At 40.9% G+C, this 24,913-nt stretch overlaps 1 protein-coding gene across 1 annotated transcript in view; it reads left to right on the forward strand.

Moving 5' to 3' along the window:
• Positions 1-24,913, forward strand: part of SYNE2 (spectrin repeat containing nuclear envelope protein 2) — a 257,761-nt gene that overhangs the window by 67,121 nt on the left and 165,727 nt on the right. Inside the window, exons 20-33 of the mRNA XM_063440109.1 lie at positions 1,412-1,546; positions 3,083-3,241; positions 4,240-4,457; positions 10,290-10,365; positions 10,515-10,612; positions 11,269-11,392; positions 13,105-13,262; positions 15,850-15,997; positions 17,513-18,151; positions 18,426-19,045; positions 20,135-20,302; positions 21,581-21,731; positions 23,224-23,382; positions 24,417-24,578. Of these exons, the coding sequence (XP_063296179.1) occupies positions 1,412-1,546; positions 3,083-3,241; positions 4,240-4,457; positions 10,290-10,365; positions 10,515-10,612; positions 11,269-11,392; positions 13,105-13,262; positions 15,850-15,997; positions 17,513-18,151; positions 18,426-19,045; positions 20,135-20,302; positions 21,581-21,731; positions 23,224-23,382; positions 24,417-24,578 (3,015 nt within the window). The remainder of the gene's footprint in view (positions 1-1,411; positions 1,547-3,082; positions 3,242-4,239; positions 4,458-10,289; positions 10,366-10,514; positions 10,613-11,268; positions 11,393-13,104; positions 13,263-15,849; positions 15,998-17,512; positions 18,152-18,425; positions 19,046-20,134; positions 20,303-21,580; positions 21,732-23,223; positions 23,383-24,416; positions 24,579-24,913) is intronic.

Consider the following 24,913-nt stretch of genomic DNA (forward strand, 5'->3'; position numbering starts at 1 on the left):
CAGTGTATGTCTCCTTGCAGCCTTTTCCCCCATTCCTTACTTCGCTGAGCTGTAGGCTGTCTCTGCAGGGTGGGTGTTGCTGTCTGGACTCTCTGTAGCTGCACCCCTGCAGATCAGTGAGTATAGATAGGCAGGGAGGGATATGCTGGAACTTCCTATCCCTGCCTGTCTCCACATACAGCGACCCCTATTGGCCAGTGCTAGTATTGCAGAGTAATCTCTTGTTTATACTGAGAAAAATACCAGCATTTGTATTGCCAGTATCACTGCAATATTGGCACCAGCCAGGCAGCCTCAAATACTGGCTGTGCCAATAAAATAAAAGAAAGGTGGATTCCTTAAGAGTAGTGTGTGTGTGTGTGTGAAAAAAAAAATGTAAAAAAAAAAAGTTTTTTTTTTTTTTTTTTTTAAATCAATGGGCCTATTCCATGGGCCTGGGCCTGGAGCTGCAGCTCCATCAGCCCCTATGTTAATCCGGCCCTGGTGACATGTCATGATTCCCTTTTATTCCAGAAGTTTGGTCCTTAAGGGGTTAAATATCTTTAGTTTAGAATTACTCCACCTCCTTAGCCACAATACTGAATTCTAGGTATCTGTGAGTTTACCTCCTTTAGCAAAACCATGCTACGTGAAAAGGAGGTGGATAATAAGCAGACAGTGATTGGCTTTAGGACATGGTCATGACAGCAGCTTGGTTAACACTGATCTCCTGTTGGCTGAGTATGTACTCAGAATACATCTAATAAGGAAGTTACTTTGTGAAAAGCGGGGGGGCATTGCCAAGGGGGCAGGGCTACACTGCAGAAAGCTGCAAAACCAAGTTTTATAACCTGTTTTAATCCATAGCTTTAGGCAATAGCAGATATTTGTTATAACCTGAAATGACTATGCTTAATCTTGTATACAAAGCATTTGTGTTGAAAGATTATAAATGCAGACGTAAACTAATATGTCTGATAACACCTTTGGCATTAAGAATGGTTTGGACTACATTTCCCAGGGTGCCTTGCCTTCAAAATGTGACATTTAGTGTTAAAATGAAACCTAATCCTGAAGAGTTATAGTGTGAAAGGCTAATTAATCATCACTGATTTTACATTCTTTCTTTGTTTCGCTTTACTCACCGGTGTGTGTGAGCTTGGGGTAGCCATCTCCTTTCTTAGCAGCAAATGCAGAGCATAATGCTGGCTAAGGGTCAATTTCACAGTGTACAGTTATGTTAATATTAAAAACTTGGGAAATTGGGCAATGAAAAGGAAGTTATCTGAGCTGCCAAACATAGGTCTGCTTGTATCACTTCTACATCTTCCTGCAGACTGAATCAATCCCTCTGAAAACCTACTTTATGGCGGCACAAGAAGTGAATTTACTTAAATGTATCATTTCTTTTTTCCCCCTAATTTCTCGACAGAAAACACTGGGTGGTTTTAGCAATGAAAGTCTGGATAATTTCTTGAAATTTGCCGATCAGATGAAAAACATTTCAGGTCCAAATGAAAAGTCAACCGTGGATTCAGTGAGTGCAGATATCCGCAATAGGTGGAAGGTAAGCGTTAATTTCCAATATTTTTATTTATCTCGAAGTTTTTCAGTGATATTTTCTCATTTTAAGGACCGATGAAGGTCTTTGCCATGATAAGAGTACAGGCTTTAAATATTGGACTCTGAGATTGACTGTCTGTGGTGCGAACTGTAATACGTGTGAATTTGTGCTGATGTGGGCATTGGTTGAATTCCCAAACTCCCAACTTAAATTAACCCTAATAAAGAGCCAAAACGAGCCACACAATGGCTGAAGATTGTCTTCTTGATTCGTGATTCTGTTTTTGCTGATTGCGCCAAAAAAAGAGATGTATGATACGTAGGAGATAATCGCTAAATGTTAATTTTATTCACTAGTCAAGTGAGCAATAGCGGGGGAACATTATTATTTTTTATATAGCGCCCAAAAATTCTGCAGCACTGTACAATGGGTGGACTTACAAGTACGTAATTGTGACCAGACGAGTTAGACACAGAGGAACAGAGTGGTTGAGGGCTCTGCTCAATGAGCTTATATGCTAGAGGGAGTGGAGTAAAATGACACAAGATATAAGGGTAGGGTAGAAAAGTAGGTTGGTAGAATAGATTTTACTGAAGACTTAGTGTTTTGATGACCATTGCAGGAGAGGAATTGGGGTGCGGGGGAGAGGGAATGCTATAAACAGTTTAAATTATATGCTTTCCAGAAGGAGTGAGTTTTCAATGATTTTTTGAAGGAGTGGAGACTAGGTGAATGTCTAACGGAGAAGGGAAGGGAGTTCCACAGAAATATAATTTTGCAGTCCACTGGTTCCTTTTCACACCTTTTGTTGTATTTATTTTGTTAGTTTCCAAATTGGGTTTTCTGTACAGAAATTCTGCCAAGCCAAACTGCCATATGGCCAATATTTGGGCATCCTGAAAAATGTTATTTTTTGGTGAGAAATGTCTTGTTATGCAGTCCATTCTAGCATAATAGTCTTCAAGGACCTTATTATGTATATACCATAATGACAGCGACACGACGTCACACTTTCTTAAGGAGTTGCAGTAGTGATGGTTAAGCAATGACATATTTATCCAAAAAATCGGGTAGGTTGCACAGGCAACGGTTAGGTTGTGATCCTGTATGTAGTAATATATGTGTATGATAGCTATCACGAAGGTGGACATGTGTTCTTTACATCCATAAGAATAAATCCCAGCGCATACGTTACCTTGACGTACCTGGGTTATTTTATATTAAAATGTTATAGAGACAAGTCAGCCAATATATGCATCTTCTAAAACAAAGGGTTGTTTGGACAAAGGAAATAAAAGAACCTAAAATACTCTAGATTGTTGAGTGGCCTCTCATTCTAGATTAGTGAAGTCTGCCCCCCATTCTGCTTTGCTACTTTCTGATTGACAAAGCATCACGAGAGATGTAGTCCACAGCATCTGGAATGGGGGATTGTATGTAACCCTGCCGTAGAAAGATTGGCTCACAGAATCTGTGGTTGTTAAATATTTTTGCTGATTTGCTTTGTTTACCTTTTATTTATCTCTTTTCGACCTCTAGATCATTCACACTGAGATAGAGACCCACATATTTCAATTGAAAATGCATGTTGAAAAAAAGAAATTTGATGATCTGTTCTGCAAACTCGAAAAGCAAATTAATAAGGAGAAGGAGTGCAACAATGTCCGAGAGATGGAGGAACTTACCAGGAATCATGAGGTGCACAAATTAAATGTTAAATACTTTAGCAAATCTCATGGATGACCGTGATAGGCTGTGAGTGAGGTCTAGCGTGCTCACAGCTTATCGCTGTTGTCCAAAGTTGGACAGCTTTGGATGCATAACATAACAAGGAAGTGAATCTTCCACCTTCTCCAAGTGGCTGCAAAGGGCGGAGCTTTGGGTGCTTTGCAGTGCCCTGTTTTTTTGTCAAACTATATTCAAATAATGCAATGTTTTGGTTATTTTGCTTAGAGTGCCCCTCAATAGCCCAATTGCTCTGTGAAAAAGGTGTACAGACGTGAAGTTGTTTAACCCCTTAAGGACACATAACATGTGTGACACGTCATGATCCCCTTTTATTCCAGAAGTTTGGTCCTTAAGGGGTTAAAGGATCAGTAAAGGCAGAACCCTTTAGTTTTAACCCTGCAGTGTAAAACATTGCCGTATGATTGCAGGGTTAAACACGCCTCTAATGGCTGTCTTCCTGGCTGCCACAAGAAATTCCTCTCCTGTGATAAGCGTTTTACTCTGTCATTTGGCTTTCAATGTCCATGAGGATGTTGAACATCATCAATTGCTGATCGTAGGGAAGCATTCGATTCAATGTTTCCCTATGAGATGTATTTGATTAAATGAACATGGCCGCGTGGTGCGCACACACTTCTCGTTCGTAATGACTCTCTGTGATTATTATTTGTTTGGACGAGAAACATGAGAAGAGTCACCACACAGGTGACATCACAGGAGGAGGATCTGCCTTATTTCCTTTTATTTATGATGGGGGGCTCGAGGGTGTTGGCTATAACTAGGGACTTGAACACTATAGCCTTAGTAATACATGTTTATATTCCTAACACTTTGGGGTTCCTTTAAAGCTTTGATACTTTGTATCTGACTGCAGTAAATGTTATATTAGAGGCAGTTAAGATATGGGACCCAAAACTGTAATTTTGTTTTCTAATTTTAATTTGGTATATTCTTGTCCACTTAAACAGATTTTATTTTCGGAGGATGGGTGTCGAGGTCAGCTAAATGGTTGTGTGCAAGCAATGAAGGTGCTGTGTGATACTAGACAGGCACAGAAAGATTACACAGAAGCCATTGCATCGGTTGCAGAATACGCAAAAAATAAGGCGCAACTGGAAAAACGTGCTGAAGATGTTTATTCTAATTTGCTGTCTCGTCAAGATCAACTTCAAGTGCCTAAAAAGCAGTAAGTTTTATTTCAAATTAACAAATTGGTTATTACACCGAGCAATTTATTACTATTAGCTACTCCTCTGGCTTAAAAAAATAAATAAATCTGTTTCTAAAATCTCATATATGGTAATGCTGCCCATGCAGATACAATAAATTACACATAAATTAAATTGACTAAAATTGTGAAAACAAATTCTAAATTCTTTATTTTTCTGTGCAAAGGTGGTTACAGGCATATATCAGGTGCCACAACAGCACGCATAAATTTTGCATCAGGGTTATCACAGTGACATTGCAGAGAAGTGCACATTTTTGTTTATAAGTTGGGATAAGCTAGGTATAGCAGTAGCATCAATATAGTTGGTAACCGTTTGGCTTATAACAATAAATAAACCTTTAAAGAGAAACATTCTCATGGCACATAGCTGTAGCGCAGTGGGAGTATAGCTGGTGTGGGGGTACTAGTTGTCGGCCTGAGCATAAGTAGCCTAGTATTTGGGCCTGGAGCTTGATGGTCTGTAGTGTGTTGGCTTGCGCTGGGGCCGTGTTACGTTGGTGGAAGCCGTGCTGTGTTTCGTGGCATGGGTTCGTAGCGACTGTGTGTGCTGTAGAGCTGGTTCTTGTATGATAGTGTCTATCCCCCTGGTGTTGAGCGATAGCGGTTGGTCTAGTGTCCCCGTCTGCTGTTTTCTAGGTGGCCCCTATTACCCCGGGGGGGGGGGGGACTCAAAGGAGCTATATGTGAGTGGCTATAGAGTGCCCATGGCTGCAAGTGCTAGTGTGGGTGTTCCATAACAAGAAGCCGAAAGAAAGGAAAAAAGAAAACAAAAAATAAACTTTTAACAACAATATGGTTGGTTTACAAGTTCAGTGGGTGCAGCAAGTGGTGTTGGTGAGGTATGGTGGTTGGTAAACCGGGTAACTTCGGGGCTTCCTCAGGTTTTGGCTGCTGCTTTGGTTGCTGTCTCTGCTCTTCTGGGGACAAATGGGACCACTGTTGCGGGGTTCCAGGTGGAGCCGTGAGCCAACGTAGTGCTGGTCTCCGAGGGGAGATGAGGGATCGAGGGGATTCCCAGTGTCGGTAGCAGTTCACTTGCCTCTTGCATGTCCCGGATGGTGTAGGCTGCAGTCCCGTGGTTGATGAGCAGTGTGTGCGAACCTCTCCAGTGGTAGATGATTTTATGCTGGCGTAGGAGGGCTGTAAAGGGTTGAAGTGTGCGTTGCCATGCCAGAGTGGATCCCGACGGATCCGCATAGAACGAAAGCTGCATGTTTTTGAACGGATATGGTGAGTGGTTTCGTGTGGTCTGCATTACCGCCCGCTTGTCCCCGTGGTTTTGAAAACAGACTATAAGGTCTCGTGGGGCCGTTGTTGGGGCCTTGGCTGCTTGTGGCAAGCGAAACATGTGTTCTATGGGCACCTGCCTGGCTTGCTTGGGAGGTAGGAGCGTCTGTATTAGTCTCCTCAGTGTGTGGGGGAGCTCAGTCTCCGGTATCTCCTCTCCGATTCCTCGGATTTTGATGTTCCGGCTGCGGCTCCGATCCTCCAACGTTGCTATTCGCTGCTCATTGGTAAGGTGCTGTTGTTTGAGGACTTGGACCGTTTGCTGCAGGAGTTGTGTGTGTTGCTTGGTGCACTGGGAGTCTGCCTCCAGTGTGCCCAGGCGGCCCGTTGGGCCCTGCAGGTCCGTGCGCAGATGGGCCATGTCGGCCTGTATTGTTAGTCGGAGCTCTGCCAGGAGGCCTTTCATGACCGTAACGGTCACCGGTGAGGAGTCTGGTCTCGGGGGTGACTGGCGGGGTGGTATCCCCGTATGTGGATTCACCGTCTCTGCCTCTGTGGTGAAGTCATCGGACACTTCCAAGCTGTAGTCGTCGTAGGCGGCCATGTTTGGGCCTTGGGCGCTGAGCGCTTGCTTCCACATGTCACCTATACTTTGGTGCTGCCGCGGGTTGTCGGGCTTTGGCTTTTTAGTTTTGCGACCCATGTCATTAGCGGCAGTCCGCGGGTCAGTTTAGTGCTGGTTTTGTTCAGATGGGTTCCTGTTAGCGGGCCCAAAGTGTTAATTCGCTGCAGAGCTCGCTTGGCGTGCGGCCATTCAGGTCGGTTGCTTGGCTCCGCCCCTTGTGAAAACAAATTATGCATGATAAAGTGTCCTCTACAAAGGGGTATAATGCAAAGTTAGTTTAGGTGACCTGTTGCCTCAGTCAACTGATTTAGCAATGCATATTGTATTGTACCCAATTTGTTCATTAAATTAGGGTAAGTCCGGAACTGCCAATATTAGGCCAAAAGAATGCATTAATGTGTTTTTGATTTACACAACATCAAGAAAAGGTGATTTAATAAAATTACATTATATTTAAGGGGATTCTATAGTGCCAGGAAAACTATCCAGTTTTCCTGCTACTATAGGCTCCTGCAGTGCCCTCCTTCCTCGTGTACCCTCTCCCACGGCTCTGAAATGGTTATAACCCCTTCACTCACTTATCTGAATCCAGAGCCGATGTCTCTCAGTACTGGGTCAGGCTCTGACCTAGTGCTCCTGCGCGTCAGAAAAATCTGATGCTGGAGGTCCTCATGCAGAGCGGGAGGACATACAGTATCAGATGATGGACCAAAGGCCCGTTTCAATTCCGCAAGTCCCTTTAGTGGCTGTCTGGTAGACAGCCACTAGAGAAGAAGTTAACCCTCAGAGGCAATTATTGCAGTTTCTCAGAAACTGCAATAATTACCACTGTAGAGTTACGGGACATGGGACATTGCACCCATACCATTTCAATGAGCTGAAGTAGTCTTGATGCCTACAGTGTCCCTTTAATCTCCTCATGTCTAGGGGTTTGTTGAAGCTGCTGATATGGTAGCATCATTCGTGTTTTCAGAGTGTCCTGTTGGATCCATGTCACAGAGTTGTCATTCAAGTATACCACTCAATGCACCGGAATTGGCACTGAACCATGTTGCAACATGCCCAGCGAGCATACTGCAGCCAGAACTCATAGGCAAGTCAAGGGAAACAGCCATAACCATTCTTATAAAAAAAAAAAATACTTTCTGGCTTTTCATTAGTCTCCCAAAGTTGTAGACCCTGTGGCTCCACCAAACAAAAAGTGGGCATTAGTATTATTAATAAACATCCAAAATAACTTTGTTTAGACTGTTTAGACGGAGTCCTCATGATTGTCAATCACTCCTATGGAAACCGCACAAACAATATACTGAAGTTCTGAATCCAAAATTCCAAACACATTGGCATCTGGCATCTTAAATAAAATCAATAAATTACTTTATCCATAACACGGAGTATCCCTCCCTTGGGTCAGATCTCGGAACAAGAAAAGTTTCTTCACGCAAAATGCGTTGGTCTCATTCTGCTTCTAGGGGACAAACTTCTTTCTCATGTTTCCTATGGATACTTGTTTTATTTATTTATTTTTTTTTTAAATTCTTTATTTTTGCGTGTCGTTTAACAAAGGGTAAATTTACCACATGCAATAGTGAACATTAACATATAGATATTAGCTTCTGAGTGTCAACGCATATGTTGTAAATTGTCACAATTTTTATATTTTAGGAAACGTTGTAAGGCCTAGGTAGTGGGTTGGTGTAATACTAGGTATGGTATTCTATTTGGTTTGTGAGCGTCCATCCCTAGGTCCTGGTTTGGTAAAGAAGGTGTGGTCCATGTCGGGTGGGTTGTACCAGGTCAGCGTTAAGCTTGAGGTCGAGGTTTTCTAAGGAGGGTATGTCCCCTGTATGGATCTGTAGTTCTGACAAGTGATCTGTGGTGACGGTTGGTTCGTCTTGGAAGTAGTTAGTCGGGAGGTTCTATTTTGGTCTGTTTAGACTAATCTTGAGGTGTGGTCGCCCTAACCTAGGGGCTGTCGGGGGGGGGGAGTGTGCGCCTTGTTGCAGCACACACTCCTCTGGCGTGCTGGTGTGCCAACGCCATCCCTGGCATGCTCTTGGGGCGTCACCAGAGTCGCGTTTCTCAAGTCATGGAGAAGACAACAGAACTTTTTAGTATTAGAAGGTAAAAAGTGATAGGAGGGAAACGAGAAAAAAAAACAACATTGGTAAACGGCAAATTGCAATATTTAGCCCGTGAGCGGGTTGGGGTAGGAGACTTCTCTCCCCATTCCCGTCAAGTGGCCTGAGTGTCCATTCTCTGTGTCCTTGGGATGAAAGGTTCGATCGTCTCTGGGTCCCATGCAGGAGAGGCGTTCTGGGTGGTCTTGGTCGGTAGACCTAGTTTTGATAGTAGCGCGGCTGCTTCAGCTCCTGTAGTGATTTTGTACGATTGTCCTTGTTGTGTAACTAGGAGGTGGCGTGGGTTTCCCCACCGGTATGGTATTTCCGCTGAGCGCAGCTGGCTAGTGAAGTCGTTGAAGGTTTTTCTCCACTGGAGGGTGGCTTTGGTTAGGTCCTGGTAAAAAGTCAATTGGGACTCTTCAAAGTCGAGTGGCGTTTTGCCCTTGAGTGCCGACATTATGTGACCCCTGTCTTGGGGGAGGATGCAGCGGATTATTACGTCTCCAGCAAGGGGTGTGGATGCCCGTGTTGAAGTGGATAGTCGGTATATTCCGGCAAAGGTGAGTTTCCTGGCCACCCCGGGGGGCAGTATGGACTGCATGAGACGTCGCACATAGTGTGGTAAATCCTCCTTGGAGACTGAGGCAGGTATACCACGTATTTTGATGTTGTTGCTTCTGTGTTTGTCTTCCTGGGCTGCTATTTGTACCTCCAGATTTTTTTGAGTGTGTTGCATCTGGGAAAGGGCTTCTTGCAGTGAGGTGATTTCTTTTTGGATCCCTTTTACTTCTCCCTCAGTGTGTAGTACTTTATCAGTAATTTGTTGCATGCTGGTTTTAAGGGTGGGTAGATCTGCAGCCAGTAGGCTTTGTATTTCTTGCAGCATTTTTTGCATGTGTTGTAGGTCATGTTTAGTGGCCAGTTCAGTGATATCTTGCTGGGGTGTGAGTTGTGACAGTGTTACCCTTTGAGGGCTATGCTCCACTGAGGTAGGCTCTAGAGGGGGATCAGGGCCTTTTACGGCCGCCATTTTGGCGGGTGTTTGTTTCTGCAGCAGTGTGCCTATATCAGGCTGTGCTGTACCTGGTTGGGGTTTCTGCGACCTGCGTCCCATTCCGGAGGTTCCGTGATCGGAGATGTGCAGGGATGTGTCCCACTCGTCCTCCAGGAAGTCCCCGTCAAATAAATAATCCAGGCCGTGGTGGGCTGATGGAAGGTAGGCCCGGGCTCTGGATTTCGGCTTTGCCTGCTTCGGGGTGTACCGGAATGGCATCAGTCGGTTCCGGGGGTTCCCCTCTGTGCTATGGTGGGATTTTCGTTGGTGGATGGTGAGAGTGTCTGCCGATATTCGTAGGATTAATCTCGTAGTTGTCCTGAAATGGATACTTGTTTTAATACCTCAAGAGGTCAGTAAATTAGTTCACTGATCTTCCTAAAGAGTGGTCTTCATTATATTATGTTTGGATGTTAGAATCAGACCATTGGTATCTTGTTTGCATTGCAGAATTCTTAGTTCATAAAACGTACATAAACCCGTCTTTAGAAAGGTACGTTACTTCTGTTGAGGATATAAAAATAATTTGGCAACCTTGGCCTCTAAGTAAAAGATCATTGTTAACACAGAGAACATGTAGAGGATCTGTACAGTAGGGTATTAGCTGGCCTATGTCTCCAGTAAAGCCAAACCAATGCATAGCAGAGGTTGTCAAAGCTCCCTAGGTTCCAATCACTTGTTTCATATTTCAGGACATGACACATTTATTCTAAAAGGATGGAATGTGAACATGTATCTCATAATGTTTCTTTCTACAGTGTATCTCTGACTGCTTTGGAAAATGGGGAAAAGACGGACATTCTTCACTCCAATGGCACATTGTCATCACAAGAGGTAGGAATTAAAGTAAACCAAAAAAATATATTGTTTTTTTTGTAAATTGAGATAGTGTTTAAGGAACTTTTATATTATGCAGTAAATTGTCTAATCTATAATTTGTTAAAAATGAAAGTTTCATGTTACCATTTCTGGTTGTTTCCTAGATTTCTGAAGAAGACAGTCAGGATCATCACAATGGACGTGTGACCTATGAACAGAACACCGCAAATGGTTCCAGCACTTTGGAGATTATGGCAAAGAGGTCATTATTATTATTATTCTATAAATTATTTTATTTTTATTTTTTTGCTACAATAATGGGTTATGGACATTTGAATAAAACTGTTAAAAAGACAAAACTAAAGTTGACACAGTGTAACTCGCAGTATCAGAGGGAGTTAAGGTAACTAACGTACTAGTTTTGAGGGTGATGGTGAAGAATCTTAGGCTACCACCCACTGCATGACTATACGATATGTAGGTTGCTACACTCTTTATACACCGTGTATGTTGAGATTCGCTTGAGTTACGAAATGTATTCGATCTATGCATGTTATCTCTGTCAACATAAATAAAGAATTTAAAAAAAAAAACTGTTAAAAAGAAACCTATAACATCTTAACTGGTATTGGAATTTTTATTTTTTATTTGTGTTGCTTAGAATGTGTCCAGTTTAATTGAAGAAAAAAAATGCAACAGAACAAAAAATAAATCCTTACTAGCAAGTACTTCATAGTCCATTATAAAGTACATGCATGGCACATTTAGCAGCAAATTCTGTCACCGGATTGCGCTTAACTTATTAGCTCTGAATCTGAGGGATTCGAATAATAAACACACTGAGATGTAAATCTGATCGTGCAGTGATTCATGTAGTGTTTCTCCACTAAAACCGTGTTTTGTGGTTTCTTGGTTTAGGTACAATGAAGAGAAGTCACACCTGGAACATTTACTTCAGAGCACTAGAGAGAGATTTACGATTGAAAGTCCACAAGAAGCGCAAGACTTAACAGAACTTCAACGCAGACTGCATGAGCTTCAGGTCTAGTTTGGAAATGTATACGTATTTTGGGGTCATTTAACCGGAAACAATCTAAACTCCCAGTGTCTGTTAAAAATAGAAAGTATTCCACAGTAACATCCCGCTAGATCCCTGGATCTGGCTCCTCTCAAAACCACACGAATCCCTAACCCGGGCCCAAAACAAATTCACAGCCCGGGTGGCACTCGCCACACGAAGAACCATAGCCAGACACTGGGGCAGCAACGCCACCCCCTCCATGCCCGAAGTACACCAAAGAATAGAAGAGGCCGTAGAAATGGACAGGCTATCGGCCCTGATCCACGACACGACCAACTCTTTCCACAAGATATGGGACCTATGGATAACGAGAGTGGCTATAATGCCATAACCTCCTCAACACATAACCCCCACCACCCAACCCCCCTCCCCCCCCCCCCCCCCTACAACCCATATTTTTTTTTACTTTCCCCTCTCCTTCCCACCTCTACCCCACCCTCACCTCCCTCCTCCGCCTGCACCTCCCCCCACACAACCACATAGACACTACAAGACAACAAATTGACGAGTCATGCACCACGGACACCAACCTGGCATAATCACCCCCCGGAAACACACAACATAAAACGGAAAAAGAAAGAACGGAACCTAAACACCCCCTTCCTGCCCAGACAAGTTATAAGCAACCCCAAAACAGAGGGGCCCAACTCAAGCAGACATCGGCAAGGAAAGTGCATGCACCGCACCCCCACACCTAGCACCCACAGCTAGAACAAGAACACCACATAAAACACCCACCACGACTAGTTCCACACCCCCGCACCACAGTACAACCCCAAACACACACACGATCGACCCACGAAACCAAGCCCCGATTACTCATTCCCTCCCCACAGGACAATAGACATCAGCAACGGTCAGACGCAATGACCCGACACTATACACGAATGGAAAAACACTCAATAACCCCACCTAACACCCTGACTTCCGCACCCAACAAGAACAATTAAGACGCAACACAAAACTGCTAAGACAGATATGGTACGTAACCGAAGATGACCAGACTCAAAACCTCCTGGCACCAACACCAGGCAGGGTATCCCTCTCCCCCTCATTCCTATTCTGTACCCTACCCCAACAGTTAGAGCTACAACAGCGACAAATGAAACGGACAACCTAATACCATGTGAGCAAACGATCGCTACTGTAACTAGAGAAGAAAACATATTAAAACGCTATATATGTAACAGCATAACTATGATTTACAAACTCTGTAACTCTAACCCCCGTTGAAAATGTAAAACTGCAAAATAAAGAATTTCTAAAAAAAATAAATAGAAAGTTTTGTAACATAATGTTCTCTCTCTTTTCACTTTTCCTTTACCTTCTCTGTCTCCTTCTCTCTTCCCCATGCAAATGTACACTGAGCACTCTGGTTGTGCCCAGGGAATTATGGGTCATTTGATATTTGCAAATTATGCCAAGCTTGTGCCATCTTTGCATTTGACGTAAAACAAATCCCCAAAAATTCAAGTTGTGTCTGTTCTCAAAAAATAAAATCTTCATTTTAGTTATTTATTATAATCTGCCTCTTGAAGCTTTTGATTATATAAATTAATTAATATTCACATTCTTAAGCATCACGCAAAATATAAGCCAGATTGGTGTGTAAGTAACAATGTTATGGGAATAAATTTGTCATAAATATTGACAATAAATACTGTTTACCTTAGACTTTACAAGATCAAGCAAACACCTACTGGACGCTGTTTGAATCCACGTCACAGGCACTGGAAAATCTTGTCAATGTGATCGAGCGAATCAAGTTATTGAAGAAAAGAAATATAATTCACTCTGACAAAAGAGCCATCGATGAAGAAATTGCAAATAGGTAGGAGAACAAATATGTTTTTTGCTTAACCTTCTAACGTTCATAGTGTGTATGCGTGCGTGTATATCTGTATATATCTGCATATATTTTCCGCTTTGAAAGAAATATACATACACTTCGAAGGTGGACCACTCAACTGGAAGAAAACTAGATTGAACTGAAATGGTATTTTTCTTATGTAACACTCTTTTCTACCACACAGTGGCAGCACTGAGTTAGGAACATAAACTGTTTCAGCATGTCCCATTCATGCCTCACATTGTCATACTGTAGTTTGTATGGAAGACTGGGACATCTTCCTTATTAATTCTTTAACAAAAAATAATGCACTCCACAAGCACAAAAACATAGATATAATGTGCAGTTTAATTATATTAGGTAGAAAAAATACATTCTTGAGTTAAAGGGAAACTCCAGTGCCAGGAAAACACTGTTTTCCTGGCACTGGAGGTTCCCTCTCCCTCCCACCCACCAATCCCCGGTTACTGAAGGGGTGAAAACCCCTTCAGTCACTTACCTGAGGCAGCGACAATGTCCCTCGTCGCTGTCTCCTCCTCCGCGCCGCTCCTCCTACTGTCTCCGTCGGCCGGTGGGCGAGACTGATCCGGCCCACCGGCCGAGGAGACCTAATGCACATTAGCGGCAATGCCTCGCATGCGCATTATGTCTCCCCATAGGAAAGCATTGAAAACGAATTGCATTGCTTTCTTATGGGGAAATGAGCGACGCTGGAGGTCCTCACACAGCGTGAGGACGTCCAGCGACGCTCTAGCTATGGACCAGGAAGTGCCCTCTAGTGGCTGTCTAGTAGACAGCCACTAGAGGTGGAGTTAACCCTGCAAGGTAATTATTGCAGTTTATAAAAAAACTGCAATAATTACAGTTGCAGGGTTAGGAGTAGTGGGAGTTGGCATCCAGACCACTCCAATGGGCAGAAGTGGTCTGGAGTGTCCCTTTAAGAGAAGAATTCATGATTTATTTTAAATCTCTCATCTAGCTAAAGAAATAATTGCCACATTAGATAGTGCAGGCTTTATGCAGTAATAAAGTATTTTTTGTATTACATTTTTTTTTTAAAATTTACATTTAAATGAGAGAGAGAGAGAGAGAGAGAGAGAGAGTGTGTGTGTTTGTTTGTTTTTGTTTTTGTAGATTGGATTAGCCCAGTAGACAAGATTACTAACAAAATATTTTTTAAAGACAAGCTTTCGAGAGTTTTCCTCTCTTCCTCAGGTCTAAGAACTCTCGAAAGCTTGTCTTTGAAATATTATGGTCGTCCAATAAAAAAGGTATCATTGTATACTGCAGTACCCTGGTATTTTGTCATTGTGTGTGTGTGTGTGTGTGTGTATATGTGTGTGTGTGTGTGTATATATATATATGTGAGAGAGACAGTGTTTATACATAATAAACACTCTCTCTCTCTCTCACTGAAAAAGGAAACATATATTTTAATGTTTTTTTTTTGTTATTTTCATTGCCTATCAGTGGATAATTACTCCCTCCAGTGGTCAATGAAAGGCTAAAAGCTAAAACATTGGAATATCTGGAGCCCCGCTGGCACATTCTTTAAAGGGAAACTATAGTGCCAGAAAAACAAAGTTTAGCTCCGTATAGTGCCCCCCGACGTGGTGCAGAAGGGGATAAAAAAAGGTCTGTCACTAATTTGAGTCCAGCGCTGATGTCCGCCAGTGATGTTCGCTCCTTCCCTGCCGGCTGACGTTGTGCTCGCATTAGTATTTCCCCATAGGAAAACATGTATAATGCTTTCCTATGGGGTTTTACATGACGCTGGATGTCCTCATGCAAAGGGTGAGGACATTCAGTGTCACGTAGGCGACCAAACGTCACCCAACGACCCGGACGTCCCTCAAATGGTTGTCTAGTAGACAGCCACTAGTGATGGAGTTAACCCTGGCAGGTAATTTATTAAAAACTTCAATAATATCCTTTGCTGGCTTAAGGGACCTAGGACTCATTAAGATGAAGTTGTCTGGGTGCTTATAGTGTCCCTTTTTTTCTATACATTGTTATACTTGGTCTTTAAGTATGTTTATTTACTTGATATAGTGGATGTATCCTAAGACACTATGTTGCTTCTGCTAATACAGTGGTTCAGTTTTGTTTTTCGTGTGATCTATATTAAGGATTTATTTTTTATGTTCGATTTTGTCTGCTATTGGGAATATGTCTAGGTTTATTTGCTAACGCTAAACTGTTAATTGTTGAAAAATTTCCAGGGAATTTCAAAGTAAAGGTTAGAAAAATATCTTTGTTTAATTCTTTTTCTTTTGTTTAATTTATTTGTAGTAAAATGTGATCTTATCGACCTTTCCCTGTTTAGTAAAAAGTCCTGTACGTACTTTTTATTTCATTGCAAGATCAATCTGCCCTTTTCTGATCTCGTCTCAGGTTTCCAGTGTATAATATATAATATTGTATAAGATAAAATAACGGAATTGTGTTAATTCTGAATTTTTATCTTCTGTATATGGTGTGTGTGTGTGTGTGTGTGTATATATTGTAGTGTTAAACTTTGTTTTACATATTTGGAATGCAATGTCTCAGTACCTGTGTCTCTTATTAGGATGCAGTCTTTGGCAATCTCAATAAATATTCTGTTGCCAATCGAACAAGATGTTGCTTTGCTGCACGAAGTAAACAAGTGGCCTCCGAACCAGGAGATGGACAAATTCACCCTATCAAACATCAGCATGGCATATCGGGAGCTAAAGGTAACATTCTATATACATAAATATATGCAGAGATAATAATCCGGTGAATTACAGGGTTAGAAGCATGAGGACAGTCTTTGTTCTAGATCAGTGGGTCCTAACCTTTTTGTGACGTGGACCCGAATTATGAGCCTGACATTGGATTCACAGCAACTTTTTCAGTAAAATTAGTTCAGTGACCCATTCATCAATTTGAATAAAAAATAAAATAATTTTTGGAACTCCTTCATTAGATTATCCCTGCTACTAAGGGGATATGACTTGCATACATTATTATCTATGAATAGTGGGCAGTTGCATAGAGCAGGGGTAGGCAACCTTTGGCACCTGGATATTGTGGACTCCATCTCCCCTGATGCTTTGCCAGCATTATATCTATAAGAATATTATGGGAGATGTAGTCCACAATATGTGGAGTGTTAATAACTGCCTACCCCAGCTCTAGGCAACTACCCACTATTTATAACTTCTAATGTAATCCATACATGTCCCCATAGTATATCATTTATTTTATTTATTTTCTTTCCCAGGGAAGCAGTATGTCTGTCTGTTCTATGTTCCATTGTTCTCTCTCTATGTTCTTCCCAATTTCAGTTTTTCAGCGTCTTTCTATAAATGTATATTTAATGCTGACATGCTGTTCTGGCCCCATCATAGTATGTTTATTATTTTCTTACTGGAACTAAAGTCTTCCCTTCTTAATGTATTTATAATTGTAAACATTCTAAATATAGATTGAAGAAATAAAAAGTGGCATTGTAATCGTTCAGCACAAATATGCAGCTTAAACGTTAAAACAAAAAACATACATAAAGTGTAATTGCTAAAGTTTTTTAAACACAAAGTTGCAGCATTTTTGTTGAGCAAATTAATTGATGTCTGACAGCGTAAGTTGCTTTTAATATGTTAAAGGGACAATACAGGCATCAAAACAAATTTTGGTGTGTAGTTCATGCCCCTGTAGTTTCACTGCTTAATTCTCTGCCATTTAGGAGTTAATTCACTTTTGTTTCTGTTTATGCAGCCCTAGCCACACCTTCCCTGGCTGTGACTGACTCAACCTGCATTAAAAAAAAGGTTTCATTTTCAATCAGATGTAACTTACTTTAGAAGTGTTTGTCTCCTACTATGCATAGTGAACTTAAACACACAGTAGGCTACCACATGATCTTGCAATCTATTAACAAAGCAAGAGGTAAGAAATTCTAAATTAAGCCAAAATTGCAAAATAGGAAGTTTAAACATTATATCTCTCTTTACAGGAAGTGTTTAGGAAAGCTGTGCGAGTCACATGCAGGGAGGTGTGACTAGAATTGAACAGTGAGATTGCAGGGGCATAATCTATGTTCCAAAATCGCTTCATTAAGTTAAAATCGCTCTGCTGGCTATAGTTTCCTTTTCAGTCCTAAAAGTTGCTGTTGGTAAATCCCTCAATATTCTTTGCACAGGTGATTTAATCAGCAGTTTGTATAAATGAAACAAATATTTTTTTTCCTCCTCCTCGTCTTGTGATAGCATGCTCAGGCCTCAGTCGAAGATCATATCCAGCGATGTGAACATTTGGAATCTGAGAATGTTGATCCGTCAAGTTCAGTAGAGATCCAGCCAGTTCAATCCATCGTGCACCATTATAAGACACAACTAGAGGCCACAAATGAAACTATACAAGAAAGAGAGGCTACTCTCAAAACACTGGAGAACTTTTTCTCTAAACTTCAGAAGACAAAATTGTCCATTCAAGCAGAAGCTGTAGCTACATTTAAGGACACGAGGACTGTAGCAGAGAAGCAAAGTAAACTAGTTGCTTTAGAGAAGCAAGTTTCCCAACTGAGAGAAGAGGCAGAGAAACTCGACGTGTCTCTCCAGGCAGTGGGCATCTCCCTGGAGGACCCTGAAGTTGGAGGAGAAACATCCTGCTTGAAAATGGTTTCTGTATTCTTTGGAATGTTGCAAAGAGTTCAACGTGCAGGTGCAGAGGAACCTGGGAATCTGGAAAAGATAGATGAACTTACTATGCAAACCATGAATCAAACAATAAACCCGCCTGTGGCTGACAAACACATTTCTTTGGTTTATGAATCAAATAAGCTCCAGGACCCGAGTATGGAAATATTTACAGCGTTGCATATAAATTCCGTTATACAGGACATAAAGGTATGTTTGCTGTGTTAATGATTCAGAGTCAACAAGTTTGTAGAAAATTAGAAGCAATAGGCTCTACAACGTATAGCCTTATCCATCTGTGTTGAGATAATTAATATGGGCAATTAAGTGACAACATTTACTTGACTAATGGGTTAATTACATTATTTTCTAAGCTCTTTCTAATGGAACATTCTGAAGGATTAGACTTTCAAAGTTTGCTTCAAAAGCTATTTTGTATGATAAAGCTTTTTTTTGTTTATTTTTCCTTTCTTTGTTCTTTTAGGGTGTTCGAAGCTCTATTGAAGAAGAAAAAGAACAATTAGAAAATCGTGGTTTCTCTTCTGTTCCTTGTTCTGAAGTTGATGGTGAAATGAGTCCAGCAGTGTTCCAAGAACAACCCATAGTACATCATTACAAAATGCAATTAATAGCAACTGACAAGACCATGAAAGAAAGGGAAGATACATTGAAATCTTTGAAAGAGTTTCTTTCTACTCTTGAGTCAACTAAGGACCACATTGAAGCTCAATTTGTGAACTCTGAAATGGACAAAAGCACGTTATTAGAGAAGAAAAAATGTCTAGAAGCTTTGGAGAAAAATATCTACTCATTGGGGCAAGAGGCTGAAAAACTTGATGTATGTCTACAAACATCAGAAATCCTGCTCGAGGATCCAGAGATTGGAGGACCGACATCCTGCCAGAAAATGATTTCTGGGTTCTTTGAAAGATTAGAAAGGGCTCAGGAAGCTGTCATAGAGGAACTCAGAAGCAAAGAGCTGAAAGAGAAAATAGCGACTTTGAGTGTTCAACAAAAAGAATTCTGCAGACGCATACAGGACATTCAAGATCGAATTGATAAAACTGGCTTAAAAGATCCCACAATTCCTTCTGTTCAAAAAAGGTAAAGTTTGCTTCTTTTATAATTTGTACCTTTAAATTTGTTTCAATGAAACAAGCATGAATATTGCATGTCGTCTCTAACCTGTATATTTGCAATTCTATGCTTGAAATGAACATAAATATTAAGGAGTGCTGAAAAGAGTTCAGTAAAGTGTCTCTTTAATATCTGTGTTCACTGCCAAGTACTGCAGAAGGAGGTTTAGTGCCTAATTTGGGGATTGCTTTCCTAATGTGATTCGTGATATGAATATAAGGCAGTGATCCTTAAAGGGACACTGTAATTTTCTATCTCTGGGAAGTGGTTATAGTGTCTGGAGTCCCTGGCACTGCCATTCTTTTCAGTGTTAAACCATTTTTGAAAGGTTAAATGCTAAACAGAGCTCAGTAGCCTACCTCCTCTGTCCTGCTCGGGATAATGAGGAAATATTAATCCAAGCAACAATGTGTGATGGTTACCTGAGAGTGTCAGCTGACGGCTCTCGGCTTATTACAGCTGCTCATTGCTGGTATGAATTGGTATGGCTAAAAAAGTGTCTAATTCAATAAAAAATAAAAATTCAATGGAGTGTATATGAACCCAATTTATGTGCCTTCCATCAGATGGCAAACCATTCTCCAGCTGTAAAATTTGACTCCATGATCATTTTTTTCAAGCATTTTATAATTAACCACAAAATACATTTTGTAAAACTCCTTCATTCGCTTTTCCCATTGTAAGGGTGCATTTTCCACTGCTGACTTATTGTGGGTGGTTCCATGAGGGATGACTCCTACGATGAGTGTTCCACCCATCAGACACCCACTGAAATAAGACGTCGACTGAAATGTGGATTCCGACCCAGGGGATAAGAATTGCTGTCATGTGTCATATTCATGTCTCCTTTCTTATAAGTTTTTATTGAAAGCATAAAACCTGAATAAGCACAATGTTACAAATATTGGTAACACGTGTAACATTTTGGTGCTTGTAGACAGACAGAGTTAGAAAACAATATACTGCTGTTGTACAAGAGCCATCTACATGACTAAACACATGGCTGTGGCAAGTGTTGAAAGATTTGTAACTATTTGTGTCTTGATTAACTTTAAGACTGAAAATCTTCCTGAAACTTGAAAAAGAACTGAATTCTTATGCCAAAGAAAAACGCTCTGTTGCGGACAACTTCTCCCAAATTCCAACGGCACAACTAAAGGGTATTGAAGGCTTGGAAGAGTGTGAGACTGTATGGGAGGATGTGTGGCAGTCACTTATTCACAGGTAAGGAATGTCATTGACACATAACCTGGTATGTGGTTCTTCGGATATTAAACCTGGAACTATGAGCAAACTCACAAATTTTAGGTTTGGGAGACTTTGGGACTTTTTGGGGAGTTATCAAATCTGGATGAATGGGCTTGTTACAGAATGGGGATGTGTCAGTCAACAATACCCATATTACCAGACCTTGGAATGGGACAAGCCGAGGTCAGGAGTACAAAGAGAAGGTAAACAGTGAGGCAAGCCAAGGTCAAGGACAATAGAAATCAGAATATTTATTTAAAATACTAGCCAAAAATCACACACACAGAGGAATCAATAGATAAACGAGTTCTTGGATGAACTAAAATGGGAAACCATGACGGGGCACTAAATACTAAATAACTGGCAAATTAAGTTTAGATAGCCTAAGAAGGGCTGTGATTCGCTACTCGCGAGTACATGACTTTGGAACGTGCGTGCATGATGTTGCACGCACGTTCTTGTCCGTATGCAAGCGCTGCCGCAAGCGAGCGAGTCTGCTGCGGCACCCCCTGGACCCCAACCAGTGATGTAGAAATGCATCCTCGGTTGGCGTGACAACCTAAAACTGGTAATGGTTGGTGGTTCAAGAAAAGCTAATCTCAGCCCTGTCAGCCAATCAGAGCTACGTCCCATGGTCAGAGCACCCCGGCCGTGGTAACACATATTAAACCCTGTGTTGACTACATGCAGTTATTGTGAATTTTATGCTGTACCAAGGCAAACATTTTTTAGGGAGTTTCCTTTGATCGATCGTTTCTGCGGCTTGGACAGTTGTCTCATACTGAACGTGTATATATATATATATATACAATGTATTCTAAAACACCTAAACTTTTAAATGTGTATCAGTGCCAATTCTTCTATGAGCACCAATGATGCTTAAATCAACAATCAGGAAGTTGCCGTGAAATCCCACTCTGCAATCTATCTCCCATTGAAATAGGAAGAATGCGTTGTATATTGGTCTCAATCTCTGTGACAAAACTGAAATAAGTGGAGGGAGTTAGAGGGGTTAATGGCATTGGATTAAATAAACATAATGCATTTAATAAATATTTTATCTGTTAGCTACTATAGGGTTTTAATAGTATAACTTATAATAAATAAATGTAAAAAAAAAAACAAAAACCTAAGAATGGTAAAGAACGGTTTTAGCACGCTCTCCTCTGCATTCTGGGTATATGTATTTAGATTGCTTATTGTTCTAGACATTTATCCTAAATAACTAACCAATTGAATCCCTTTCCGTGGCAGTAAAGAGCAGTGTGAGAAGGTTTTGGACCTGCTACGCCGGTTTAAAAGCTGCCGGACCATTTTATCCTCTCTAATTCAGAAGGGAGAAAGTACGCTATCACAGCAGTCTTCCTACATGGGAAAAGAAAATCTCCAGAAAATGATCACAAAGGTAACCTTTTTACCCATGTGTTTTTTAGCCAGTGAGCACACGCTCCAATATCAGTGTTTCTAAGAAATCTATCGTTTAGCCTGTTCCATTCTGGAGCAAATATGATGATGTAATCACTGCTCTGAAACCAAGCATTGGTTTGTTTTCTGTTAATTGGTTGGAGATAATTAAAAAATATATCTATAATAACTCGGCAAGTTGTATCAATTTCCCTTCTGCACAGATTTGAGTTTGAATGCTCATTTCATTATAAAAGGGCATCGTTCCTTCATTGTGAGTTTGTCACAAACCACAAGAGGTCACTGCTTTCTTAAAGTCTAACTCAGGAAGGTGTATAATAGGCAGCAATTTTACATACAGTGGTACCTCGGTTTATGAATTTAATGCGTTCTCCTGGACGTTTCTTATTGCGAAAAATTTGGCAACCGAAACGCGGTTTCCCATAGGAATGCATTGAAAACTAATTAATCCGTTCTGCAGGTTAGAAAAAAGTCAAAATGAGCTGGCATGGAAACCAACCCACAATACAGAACACACAATAAAAGGCATGCAAACGACGAAGCTCAGCTCCCTACCTTTCCACAGCTTGAGAAATGCACCAAAAAGTCCCAAAACAACTGCACTCTACGCCACGTGCTACCCACAGACTCCAGCATGCACGGGGGCGATGCTATAAACCTCCCAGGTGCAATGCATTTTATTTGTAAACCCCAAATTATGTTAACCGAGGAGTTTGTAAACCGAGGTACCACTGTATTACTATTCTATATAATAGCTGAACAACACTGATCAATATTAAAGAAAAAATTAGCCATAAATAATCACTTGTTAGAAATAGCAGAACTGGCATATTTGAAGTCAAAGCTGTATTATAATTGGTATCTTCAGCCAGGTAAAATAAATCTTGCATTAAAGGGACACTGTAGGCACACAGACCACTTCAGCTCATTGAAATGGTCTGGGTGCAAACTCCCATCATCCTTAACCTTGATCATGTAATTAGTGCAGTTTTTTAAACTGCAATAATTACCTGCTAGGATTATCTCCTCCTCTAGTGGCTGTCTACCAGAATAATTCCTAATGCAAGCAAGGCCATTGCTACACATGCGTATTTGGTCTCCCCCGCTGGCGGACATCAGCAGGGAAGGAGCATGGGCGAAGCTGAGCCATGGTCCTCGATGCTGGACCCAGGTAAGTGACAGAAGAGGCTATTAACTTGAAAAAAGGGGGAAGCTATAATGCAAGGAAAACCAGTTTGTTTTCCTTTAATATCATGTTCAGTAGACAAAAAAACCTACAAGTTTTGATGGATTTAAATAAAATTCCTAGTTCTAAAATGCTGATATACTGGGACAGTGAAAGTATAAATTGTCCCGATCCATGACTTTTGCATGTATTCCTGGATTTTCCTGGTTTTCTCCATAATGAACTGACCTCATACTTGAAACCTCTGGAATAAGTATGTGTATGTTTAATTGTTTTGCTTTTGCAGGTCGACGCAGTAAAACAGGAGCTAAATGAGAATTCCGAAAACATTGAGGAGATAAACAGTATCTGCAAGAACCTTCAGTTCCACCTGAGCAAGATGAAGAGTTTTGGAAGTCCACCTTTTCAGAGTGAAGCTAACTTGATGACTGATAAATGGTTGGATGTATGTAACATTGCTTTCATTATTTTTTACTCTTGTACCAAACAGGCTGTCAGATAGTGGCTGGTCGGATAGTTTGTAAGATTCACCTCGGCATTACTTGTCCAGAGCAATCCAACTTTGAACGTCGGTAGTTGGGTAATGGGAAAGTGGTCCCCGGGGATAGCCGAGTGGCAGACACAGTTGTCTTGTTTGTATGTTGGGAAATCCCTACGTTTTGTCCTGAAATCGTGATGTATAGGCATGCAACAGACTGGGGGGTTGTCAGTCCACAATATCGAACAATGGTGATGAGTTGTATCTTAAAAATAATCAAATCACATCCCTGCCAGCCCTACCAAGGTTGGCTGTAATTCATCTAGTAATTTTGAGAGAAAACATATAGAGTTATTTGTTAAAGCAGGAACTGCAGAGAACTAACAAGGTAATTAGTATTTTTATGACAAATTGCAAAAAAAGCCTTTAAATCCTCTCTATTTACTTCATGACTAGTTTAACCTAAAATATATTTTTGTGCCATTTTGGTGGATCCTAATACATTGTCACTGGATATATTAGCAGATCTAGAAGTTATTTGAAACGTAAGTAGTATATCATAATGATTCATTTTATTCGTAGAGTTGGTTCTTGTCCGTGAAGTCTTTTCTTGTAGGATGGAATTTGTAATGATCAAAAATGTGGTCAGACATTTTTCTTCAGAACCCTTTTTCAACTTGCCTGAACAGTTTGCTGCTTCTGTGTTTTTTGTCTGTTTTCACAAATTCCACAAAATGAAAACCCAGATTTTGTATCACTTAACCTGATCTTTTGTCCTTGTGATCACTCTGGTCCATGTAGAGAGCAGTAGATTGTTCTAAATCCTAGACCAGATACTCTGAGATGGATGATGTCCTCCAATCTGCGGCTTGTTTTGCAGGACAGAGTTCTACAAATACATTTGAAGGACACGTTTGACCCAAAAGTAGCCAAAACTGAGCAACAAAGCCACTGTTTTCATATATTTTCTTTCTGTTATTGTCCATTGTCTTTTCAAATAGATGTTTGAAAAAATCGTCAACTATGAAGAAAATCTGAAAACTGCATCTAACTTGTGGAATAAAATTATTTGCCTGTCGAAGGACATCGAGCAGTGGTCTGACTCAAAGATAAGAATGTTTGAAGAAGTTTCCCTAACACAAAATGATGTGCCGTCCTTAAATGTAAGTAGTTTTGTGTGTTTGTGTGTGAGATAAAACACAAACTGTAAAACTGGTAGGCTTTACGATTATGATATTAAAATCAGGATTTCCCATTTGTTGATATATTATGGCAGGCCATGTGTACAAAATTATGTTTTGATTGAAAGTGGCATTCTAACCACTATAACAACTACAGCCCGTCGTAGGGGTAATGGTGCTAGCAGGTTGCAAATTTGGACCGCATTGATTGGCTAAGCATGTTTACTAACACTCTCCGTTAGTCAAAGCTATTTAAGTTTGATGAGATTAACATTGATAATGTGTAATCAATCCAGTATCTGGTGGACCTCTACTTT

The sequence above is a fragment of the Pelobates fuscus genome, chromosome 13 (assembly GCF_036172605.1).
Source record: "Pelobates fuscus isolate aPelFus1 chromosome 13, aPelFus1.pri, whole genome shotgun sequence".
NCBI lineage: Eukaryota > Metazoa > Chordata > Amphibia > Anura > Pelobatidae > Pelobates > Pelobates fuscus.